We start from the raw sequence: 11,352 nt of genomic DNA on the forward strand, positions 1-11,352 counted from the left end.
AAAAAACGTTCAATAGACAAAACTCCATAAAAGTTTTGAAAGTGATCTAAATGAAAGATCTAACGGATCTTACATACAGTTCTAAAGACTAATAAGTGCCTTGCTGCCTTGTTTTCATTTAAATTCAATGTTGCATCTAACTTGACTAAATTTCTCCAAATAGAATATTTTTTAAACCTAATTTAAGAGACTTATAAATTTTCAACTAAACACATTAGAATAATTGAGTCCAAGCAAGTGAGAAAGCAAAGACAACACAAATTCAGGTTTCACCACGTGTTTTAATTTCTGAAAAACAAGACAACACATGCCTGCAGTGAGGCAAAGGTCTTTCCCCTTCCATGCAGAAAGAAATCATGCTCGATTCAATCCAGCACAGCCAGCAGACTCAGTATCAGTGAAACACAGTGCTTATTGTGCTCAGACAATACTGTCAATCCATGAACAGCACATTACATAAAAAAAACAAAAAGGTACATTATGGCTCAAAACAGAGCAAAAGTTGACAGTATGCTTTAGTTACATTATGATTCCTTCAGGAATCATCACTGAGATCAGGTCAACCTTCTACAGGTCAAAGAGAACGACAGGATGTTAAGGAATGATTACAGAAAAGTGATCGGGGAATTTTAGACAAACGGGTTTAATCGACTTCCTCCATGCGAGAAGCGTCATCGTCTCCTTCCAGAGGTGGAATATCTTCAGGAGCGGGAGCAGAGCTTGGCTCTTCCACAGGTACGTCTTCATCTTCATCAATACCTGCAGGCAAAAATGAGAATTAGTTACTGACCCAACTATATCAGGACTAAAACATGGAAAAAAAGGAAGTTAAACTTACCCAATCCCAGCTTGATCATTCTGTAGATGCGGTTTGAGTGCGTCTGAGGATCGTCCAATGAGAAACCAGAGGAAAGCAGGGCGGTCTCAAACAGGAGGATGACCAGATCCTTCACAGCTTTGTCGTTTTTATCTGCATCGGCCTTCTGCCTCAGGGTCTCCATGATGGGATGATCAGGATTGATCTCCAGGTGTTTCTTGGCCATCATGTAGCCCATGGTGGAGTTGTCCCTCAAGGCCTGGGCCTTCATGATCCTCTCCATGTTGGCCGTCCAGCCGTAGGTGCTGGTCACGATACAGCAGGGAGAAGAAACCAGCCTGTTTGATATGGTGACCTGGAAAAGAATCAGATCGGCTTGAGGAATGGGAATTAAACTGGTAAGGCAAGTTCTGGTGGATCACTCACAGTTGCTCATCACTGTTAGATCAAACAGAATACTTGTTAGTCACTCTCAACACAAATCCATGTCATTTGAAGGAAAAACGGCTACTAGGACTCAAGGTACACGCTGGAATTAACATGTTTTCACACATTTGAGTCTGCAAGCGAAATGCAAACTCACGAAGCAGTGCAAATGTCCATTACATAAACTCACCATCTGTGCAACTCTGACTAGGAATCCTGTTTATAACACAATTTGGAAGAATTAATGCCTAATAAGGGTGGATTAAGACCAAAATAAACCAGGTTTTCACGTACTGGCACAAGTTCGGTTTTTATGAACAGCTGCATTACGCAAACACACCTTCTCTACTTTCTTGTCCAGAATCTCCTTCATGAGCTTGCAGAGGTTCTCAAACTTGGCCTTGTCTTCCTCCATCTTTTTCTTCTCGTCTTCATCCTCGGGCAGCTCCAGTCCCTCCTTGGTGACGGACACCAGAGACTTGCCGTCGAAGTCCTTCAGCTGCTGGACGCAGTACTCGTCGATGGGCTCGGTCATGTACAGCACCTCGAAACCTCTCTTGCACACGCGCTCCACGAAAACAGAGTGGGCGACCTGGTCTTTGCTCTCACCTGGGGAAGATCAACAACATCGATAAGAATAAGTATATTGGATTCTTTAACTGTAAAACACTAATATTTATGGCTGTCTTATGTTCTTTATTTACAAATGTTAACCCATCAAACTTTAAAGCCCTAAACACACTACACGATTTTTGGCTGTCCCAGACGAAAGATTGGCATCGTGAAACAATCGTGGTGATTTCTGTGATCGTGGCACCTAATCAGTGATCCAGTGACGTACAGTGAGAGAGGTTCAAAGACGACCAAAGATAGCCTACGATACAGCGTGATCATCGCACAGTGCGTTTACTGCGATGATCCACGTTTACGGACCAACCAATAAAAATGCCACATAAAATCATGTCGCTAAAACATAAAATGGCTTACCTCAAGCTCTTATCCCTTCCTCTTTCACCGCTTCCACTTTTTTTCAGCACACATAAAAAAATACAACTGCTAAAGTGCGATTTATCATCTTATTTTTGTTTATCACTAGCACATGCTGATGGCGTTTTATTCTTTTATAGGAACGTGCGTCGTATCGTACAGTCTACACATGTTGTAGCCAAGTTTGTTAGATCCATGTCACAGTGTGACATGCAGTGATCTTATAGGATTGCTAAAATCGTGCAGCGCGTTTTGGGCTTAAGACAGAAAACCCCAGGGAGCCCTTAAAGTTTTATTAATCACTTCTCTTTACAAAAATGGGGAGATGGTTGACGTGTTGCGTTCCCAAATGCATGTCAATGTCACACTAAGCCAAATTATGGTTTTGATTTTTCTTCCATTAATCGTGCAGCCCTACTTTAAAAAGCAGGTTGATGCTGATGAAGTCTTACCAGTGATGTAGTAGATGGACTTCTGGTTTTCCTTCATACGGCTGACGTATTCTGTGAGGGACGTCATCTCGTCGCCGGATTGAGAGCTCTGATAACGCAACAGTTCTGACAGCTTCTTGCGGTTCTGAGAGTCCTCGTGGATGCCCAGCTGGAATTCACAACAAACATGTTAATACCACTTTTAATTACATTATCGCAAGTAATTAGGATTGGGTTTTTTTACGATACCGGTGCCAAATTGATACTTAAAAAAAAAACAAACAAAAAAAAAAGGATAACATTAAAGAACAAAAATATCTAAAATGAATATATACATAGCATTCACGCTCCTCAGATGCTCTCATTTCCCGAGTTGTGCTTTCCTTACTCTAAGGCTAATAAATGTATTTCACGATCTGGGTCATCATTTATTACAAAACCACACATAATGTTTCTACTGTATCTCTGTCAATCACTCTGATATTTAGTTAAAATGAGTGAATTGACTGAGTGCTCCTGTCTCTGTCTTTAATCAGTTCTGTGAATGACTGTATGGTATGCCACATGCACTGTAATATGTTTTATATTAAATATTACATTTTCAAATGAAAATAGCAACATGATCGTTTAATAAAGTATGCGTTCATGTGTTAAGGGCTGGATTTTCGCTGGAGGAAACAGCTGTGGTGTGATGAGGGGTGAACGCAGCGAAAACTTTACAGTAATGTAGATGGGAAATTGATTGCTCCCTCGTGACCTTTTGTAAACTATTTATGACAAAGAACTGCAGAGATACAGATCTCAATCTATCGATAAACACACACCTTGTGTCCTCTGTTTCTGTTTGAGTCTGCTCACGCTGCGCCACCGCGGTCTGCAGATTGAAGAGCGCGCTGAAAGACGGGGAAGAGACCAAGTCTGCCGCCGTTTTCATGTGAAACTTAAAGGGGACTGACTCTGAGGCGATCACGAATTTGTGTACAGTTTATACAGCTAATCGCTATAGCCCCGCTAAAAATGGCCATGCTTCTTACGTCCATTTCGGAGAACCAGGACAAATATTTCAATCGATAGCTCAGGCATTTAAGTGGCACCGAAATCTGCGTTCGGATTTGGTTCTAGTACATACCGGTTACATAGGTACCGGTGCCATATTGGCACCAGGTTTCGGTACCCAACCCTACAAGTAATGGGATCAAAGTCTAGGATTCTTACTTTCAGATTCTTGGAGAAGCCGTCGTAGAACTTCTTGTAGTTCTCCTTGTCCTCGGCCAGCTCAGCAAACAGCTCCAGGCACTTCTTGACCATGTTCTTGCGGATGACCTTGAGAATCTTGCTCTGTTGCAGCATCTCTCTGGAGATGTTGAGGGGCAGATCTTCAGAGTCCACAACACCACGGATGAAGTCTGGAGGGACAATGATTGGCTGTTAGCGAGACTGCACCATTTGAAACCTTCAATCATCAAGACCCAAGATGTTTAGCAGCAAAACTTCATTTGCAATGCATTCAACTTTTGTAGTCATGTAAAAACTATCATCATCAGGAAATAATGTGGAGCAGGACTTTGTAAAGTCAATCAGGATTCGACCATGGAAAGGCAACTACTTGACAACTTTTCTCAGACTTGATTACGTCAGCAGCGTAATCAAAAAGCAAATGGGCAATTTCATGTTGAATTCAAGGGATATCAAAAAAAAAAAAAAATTCATTCCAATTATGCCATTTATTCATCCTTATGGTCTTTCCAAATTCATAAGACTTTGGCTTATCTTTGAAACCCAAATTAAGACATTTTGAAACCAGAGAGGTTTCGGTCCATTGAAAGTCCAGGTAACCAAAAAGGCACCATAAAACCATTCATATGAATTTATAAGCCTTATGTAAAAATATAATCGCTTTATATAAGGAACAGATTTAATTTAGACTTTTGAATTTGTCATCTGGACATTTAATGGCAAAACCTCAGGTTTCATTAAATTACACATAATTGGTTTCAAATACGAACCGCAAAATCTTATGGGTTTGGAACGACACAAGGGCGAGCAAATGGCAATTTTCATTTTTGGGTGAACTCTTTAAATGCAAAGCTACTTACTCAGATACTCTGGGATGAGCTCCTCACAGCTGTCCATGATGAAGACCCTTCTGACGTACAGCTTGATGTTATTCTTCTTTTTCTTGTTCTCAAAGAGGTCAAAGGGGGCACGGCGAGGGATGAAGAGGAGAGCGCGGAACTCCAGCTGACCCTCCACAGAGAAATGCTGCAGGACCATGCATAAAAGTGAGTATTTCATCAACTCTCAAACATTTAAGTGTGAATCTTGTTCTGCAGAATCCATTGTGTTACCTTGACAGCCAGGTGATCTTCCCAATCGTTGGTCAGGCTCTTGTAAAACTCTCCGTACTCTTCGTTGGAGATGTCGTCAGGGTTGCGGGTCCAGATGGGTTTGGTTTTGTTCAGCTCCTCCTGGTCGATGTACTTCTCCTTGATCTTCTTGGTTTTCTTCTTGTCCTTGTCTTTGGAGTCCTCTTCATCATCTGAGCCGACGTCCTCAATCTTGGGTTTGTCTTCGCCTTCCTCCTCCTCCTTCTCCTCCTCCTCTTTCTCAGGCTTCTCCTCCTCTGCCTCGTCGTCACTGATCTCCTTGTCGCGTTCCTTCTCCACCTGCATGGAAATTGGTATTTTGCCATCACTCAACTACCAGAGCAATTTTATCAGAATAATTAAACTCCACTAGTTAAACCGAATCCAGCTTACGAAGAGAGTGATTGGGTATCCGATGAACTGGGAGTGTTTCTTGACCACTTCCTTCACTCTCTTCTCCTCGATGTACTCTGTCTGATCTTCTTTCAGGTGAAGAATGACTCTGGTTCCACGGCCAATGGTCTCACCTGGAGATTGGCAGGTGTGTGAACATTACAATCACCCTTAATATTGCACTTATGTCATCGAAGTAGGGGTGTGCGATATTGACAAAAAGATGGGATTTTATCGATAATTAGACAATATTTTGCTGAGTGTTTTATTACGTTGATATCTTAAGGACTGCCATGGACAGCCGGTTTATAAAGTTTTTGATATTCTTCATATTGTGTGGTGGTCAGTTCACACTGATAGAAATGAATCTTTTCTAATAATTTCATATTTTATGGGCATTTTTACCTTTATAAAGCCATTTTTCTAAAAGTGTCCATTATCTTTTGAGCCAAATTCTTACATTTATTCAGTGAATTAGAAGAAGACATTTGGGCTGTTACCAAGCAAATGAAAATCAACACAGAAGCTGCATCTGAAGTGGCATTTAGATGCATTTACACACTGCTTAATGCAAGACATGAATGCATTTAACCTGCAATTACAAATGCATAAATAATGTTTTGATATTAAACAAAACGTTGAATACTGATATTTGAAATTATTTAAATAATAAAAGTTACTTTGAATGTGAAATTAAAATCGCCAGTAGGTGGCAGCAAGTCACGGTTAATAATTGAGTTATTGCGAATGAACCGAATCATTTAAACAGTTGATTCATTCAGGAACGAAAAACCGTCATGTTGCTCAGAGATGCAAAACAGCGCTGTGGCTGTGTTTGGAATTATTTACGTTGTCAAAATAGAGCAAAAACAGTAAATATGGCGTTTAAAACGCAAGTCTCTTAATTAACTTATTTATTGAATGGTTGTAAAAAACAAAAACACACAATATCATTTGTAAATATGGTAATATCTGAAGAAAACGGCACTCTTCATGTGAAACTGATTAACTATATGAAGTGGTATAAATATATACATTTTCTGCCACCATGTTTTGAACTTGTGATAATTCTAAATGCATTTTAACCCTCTAAGCGCCAAAGTCGCAAAATTGCGACAATACGTCATACTTAATCAAATAGACTGTAGTTCCTAATATGGTGTAATATCTCATTTGTATTCCCTACCACTAGATGGCAGACATGTAGTACTTCGATTCTAGACCAAAATAACGTCACCTTTCTATTCAAAGTGTTTGAGGAAAGAGCAGAGCAAGTGAGCTTTCGTGTCATTGATGCGGAAGCAGTTCAGTTCAGAGCGTGCGGGTAAGCTGGCGTGCGCTCTATAGGGGTGTTTTGAATGGTTTTTGCAATATACTCAATGTCAAAATCACACATCATTAAAACTATAAATAAAAAATAAAAAAACACCGCAGATATATATCGCACACCCCTACATCAAAAATGAGTTTGTAACGTACCATGGTCCACCTTGACTGTGAAAGAGCCGCCAGCGGATGACTCCCAAGCGTACTGCTCGTCATCGTTGTTTTTAGTGATGACCGTGACCTTTTCAGCCACCAGGTAGGCGGAGTAGAAGCCCACACCAAACTGCCCGATCATGGAGATATCTGCGCCAGCCTGGAGAGACAAACAGGAATCGTTAGAGACTAAATTCAATGGAGAAATGTTGATAAGCATGCCAAAACTAGCAGACACATCACCTGCAGAGCCTCCATGAAGGCCTTTGTCCCGGACTTGGCGATGGTACCCAAGTTGTTGATGAGATCGGCTTTGGTCATTCCAATACCGGTGTCAATGAGGGTAAGAGTGCGTTCATGAACGTTGGGGATAATTTCGATCTTCAGGTCCTTGCCGCTGTCCAGTTTGGTGGGATCCGTCAAGCTCTCATATCTGATTTTGTCAAGAGCCTGTCGAGTGGGGAAAACCAGGCTGATCGCAGGAACTATATAGTCCTATTGCTAGAGCTAGCCATATATGACACTTTATTAAAAAACAGTCTATCATTGGTCTTACATCAGAGGCGTTGGAGATGAGCTCCCTGAGGAAGATCTCTTTGTTGGAGTAGAAGGTGTTGATAATGAGAGACATCAGCTGGGCGATCTCTGCCTGGAAGGCAAAGGTCTCGGCCTCCTCCTCTTGGCGCATTTCTTCAGGCATCTGAGAAAATCAATTCAGATCAACATTATTACATCCGTGTACATGGTTTAACATGTCTACAATATACTTTAACAAGTGTACATTACTGATTTTTGTTTATAAATGTCTAAATTGAACAAACAAAGGGTTAAATGAAAATGAAAGCATTTATCACTTGTAGTACAGTTATACAAGACAAACCGGTGCATAAGAGGCCCGGATGCGGAAGAACATGGCGCAGAAGGACAATGCGCTCAACACGTGTTTTACTGCTGCAATCCTTGAAATTAAATTGATTTAGATGTGTATTGCTTTTTTTTATTATTCAACACAATAAATACCATTCTCATGACGCTTATTCAATAACTTTAAACACTAATACAATAACGTTAATTAAAAAGATATGATGACTTTTAATACACCAACCACCTATTCCGGTCACCTCCGACTCTTATATGTATTACACACATATATATGAATTATAACAAGCAATTTAGAAAAAGATGCTTAACCAGTAACTATACAAGCATCAGTTATACAGCATTGTGAACCACTGCACCTGCTCATCAACTCATTAAATAGCCATAAAAACAAATAAACATTACATCCTACATTAACGTACGATTATTTCAAAATAAAAAGAAGTCTTATGAAGGATAACCGCGTCTGTAGATCGGAGACAAGTGACTCTTAACCGGCAGCCGCTTCATTACAATACCGGTCAAAGAGCGAATGAAATACATAATGAATTCAGAGATTAAACGCCGTTCTTTTAGTCTACAGTCTTTCCTGGAATGATATAGAATCGTTTTAGATGGAGACCAATGGCTTACCTTGGTTAGTTTCGTTGTTTTTTGATGGTTTAATCGCCACAGAAACAGCTGATCTCCCCTACACTGATACTCACGGAAGCAGAGAGAAGAGAACCCCGCGTGCGCGGCTCTTTTCTTTATACTCCGCCTTTGAATGTGCGGCTGTATCCCTCCGCGCTGACTCACTCTGAGGCGCTTACATATCGTCAACAAAGACAAACTACACTCTTTTATTTGTGTAAATCGCATTTATTCCCAGCTACAGATGCAGTATTTTACTAGCTGCATCAGATATAAATAACATCTACATAACTGAAATAATATAGCAATACGTTTCTTAAGAATCGCTTAATAAAATACAATAAACAATAAAAACTAATTTTAGAACTTAAAATACGACTGGAGTCTGTTATTTGAGATTCGTATTAAATTGTCCTGTAAGAAAGGAACCGAATGAGTTTATTTTTATTAAAAAAAAAAATCAGTTTCTTAGTAAAACCCTACGATTTCTTTGCACATTATTGTAAATAAACCATAAGCATGATTATTTGACTCTTGGTAACTATAATAATATCTGTGATATTTAATAAATGTAATAAATGTGATATTTAATTAGTTACATAAGGTAACGTTTGGAAAGATGCGCGCAAAATGTGCGCTTCGCTGAGAGGGGACTCTTTATACAATCTTCACCTTGTTAAAATATTTTTTTTGTCATTAAACCATGAAATTGTCAAACGGTCAGAGAACGCAGTGAAAGAAACGCACATAACAAAGTATAATCGACTGCACTATGTTTTGCATCGGAAGAACATCAGGCTTTGGAACTAGCGGTGCTTTGTCTCTTTCCAGCACTTTCCATGAAAATCCCGCCTTCGCTTACGTCACCTGTCACTCAAATGCAGTTTGCGGCCTAAAAGGGCGAATTTGAAGAAACGTCTGGTTAAATTTCAACAAGAAGTTATTTCTTAATGTCCATAAAAATACGTTTAATTTATTTCGATTTTCGGGGTAAATTCGCCCTGGAAATGTATAGACCGGTTTGTTAGATTTAACCAGAGATAAATTTAATTTGAATATTTTCTTGGTGTTGTTCATATTTAATGCGCAATTAATTTAATACAAATATAAAAGCTTGGAAGTTAATGAATAATTCTGCTGTGGGACATTCTGAGTTCACGTTTTATTTAGGATCAACAGAGAATATGGTTAGCAATATTACGCAAAGAACAGTAAAACAATATTAGAAAAACTATTTTTAACTGCGATGCGAATGTTTTGCAGATTTTTATGAAGTAGATGCTGAATGTAATTCTATTTGTTAAAAATAGCGGTGAAATTAAATATGCTGAAAATCAACAAACAAGATCATGATATCGTATCCCACACCAAGAAATTCTTAAGACCAAACTTATTGTATATTTGCATTTAATTTGTTTATTTTATTTAGCTTTTAGATCAGAGGTCTTTTAACTTGCCCGTTATTTTCCCAGAATTCCATTTCACCGGAAACTGCAGGTTCGATTGCTCGTTGCTTTTACTACGGATCCGGTGAACTTTCCGTGCGAGAAGCGAGTTGATATCGATTTGGTTTGAGTGAGTATGATTTATTAAAGTATTGGTTATCGTTTTGAGTTCATATTTTCATTGTTTCGTACAGGACTTCGATAAAACGAGTTAATCAGTTGAGAGAGGTCAGAATAAAGGCTTTTTGTGACCGTTAGCTCGCGGCTAGCAGTAGCCCGGTCTGACTGAAATGATTCCCGCTGGTATTTTCTGACAAACCGGTCTAATTTAGGGGTTTAAAATTACTACATTTCACACAAGCAACACAATTTCAGCGCTATAAACAATTTTAGCTATCATACACCTGTTTATTTGGTTAGCTAACGTCAATGGGTAGTCACGTGAGACGTTACACCAACGTGAAATCGGCCTTTAAATAGTTTTAAGACCTTTCATCTGATTTCAGTGCGTTCAGTTAACCTCTGATTGATTTCAGTGCTTTAAGCTCAGTTCAGGTTGATTTTCAATCTTTACAACATTTCAAGCTGATTTCAGTACTTTCAGTTTTATCTTTCAGTCTAACGTTGCTTTTTTTAAGAGGACGGTTTATTAAAATATAGGGAATTTCATGTCTTTTAGAACAGATGAAGCTTTATTTCAAACCTTTAAACTGATTTCATGTTGATTTTAGAACTTTCAGCTGGTTTCAGGTCGAATTCAGGCTGATTCAGAGCTGTCCGTTGATTTCACAGCATCCTGAAATCAGCTGATTGGTCTGGCAAGATTTTCTGATTTGGTGTTGATTGATTTTTGGTGATTATGGGCTATAAATTAAATGCATTCAACATAAAATTTAACAGCTTTAGATGTAGACTCAAGTAATAGTACTATAGATACTAGAGCCCGACCGATATTGGTTTTTTCGGGCCGATACCGATATTGGGGAGTAAAAAAAGGCCGATATCGATATATCGCCTGATATTCTTTGTGCATATATTATAATATATATTTGTACAGTACCAGTCAAAAGTTTGGACACTTTCCCATTCATGTGTCCAAACATTTGACTGGTACTATATATATAGAATACAGTATGAACATAAACAGAATATATATACATAAACAAATTTTTTGCAATGATCACTCAAATGTGGTGATCAAACACTTACAATGACGTGACAAAGATATGTAATGATGGAGGCAGGGCATTTAACAATTTAACAAACGTTATTATCCAGAATGAGCCTGACATCAGTGCACTGAACTGTAAAATTCCATTCATTTTTATTCCATTGAAGTTTATTTCACTTTGGAACATTCATTCATGGATTTGCGCTACTGTCTTCACACACAGACGAAACTTACTAGTGAAGTGTGACATAATATACCTCTGTAAATAAATACAATATAAATAGGGATGCACCGAAATGAAAATTCTTGGCCGAAGCCGAAACCG

At 38.9% G+C, this 11,352-nt stretch overlaps 2 protein-coding genes across 5 annotated transcripts in view; one reads left to right on the plus strand and one right to left on the minus strand.

The window, feature by feature from the left end:
- Positions 1 to 261: 261 nt before the first annotated feature.
- Positions 262 to 8,667, minus strand: LOC107704054 (heat shock protein HSP 90-beta-like). The gene is made up of 12 exons (XM_016506895.1): positions 8,412 to 8,667; positions 7,456 to 7,599; positions 7,143 to 7,349; positions 6,900 to 7,059; positions 5,421 to 5,554; positions 5,010 to 5,327; positions 4,758 to 4,923; positions 3,877 to 4,067; positions 2,683 to 2,830; positions 1,584 to 1,852; positions 839 to 1,172; positions 262 to 759 (listed from the first exon to the last, which is right to left on the minus strand). The coding sequence occupies exons 1-12, from the start codon at positions 8,637 to 8,639 to the stop codon at positions 644 to 646; spliced, it is 2,415 nt and encodes an 804-aa protein (XP_016362381.1). The 5' UTR covers positions 8,640 to 8,667; the 3' UTR covers positions 262 to 643.
- Positions 8,668 to 9,582: 915 nt separating this feature from the next.
- The window catches only part of LOC107704053 (RNA-binding protein 25-like), a 26,541-nt gene continuing 24,771 nt past the window's right edge, over positions 9,583 to 11,352 (plus strand). For 3 of the 4 annotated variants that reach the window (XM_016506893.1, XM_016506892.1, XM_016506894.1), the window contains exon 1: positions 9,884 to 9,986. The gene's annotated coding sequence lies outside the window, so the exon portion shown is untranslated. Of the gene's footprint in view, positions 9,599 to 9,883; positions 9,987 to 11,352 lie in introns of those variants that run through there. The other variant, XM_016506891.1, reaches the window with a different exon arrangement.

This window comes from Sinocyclocheilus anshuiensis, unplaced genomic scaffold (genome assembly GCF_001515605.1).
Source record: "Sinocyclocheilus anshuiensis isolate Anshui unplaced genomic scaffold, SAMN03320099.WGS_v1.1 scaffold534, whole genome shotgun sequence".
In the NCBI taxonomy this organism is placed as follows: domain Eukaryota; kingdom Metazoa; phylum Chordata; class Actinopteri; order Cypriniformes; family Cyprinidae; genus Sinocyclocheilus; species Sinocyclocheilus anshuiensis.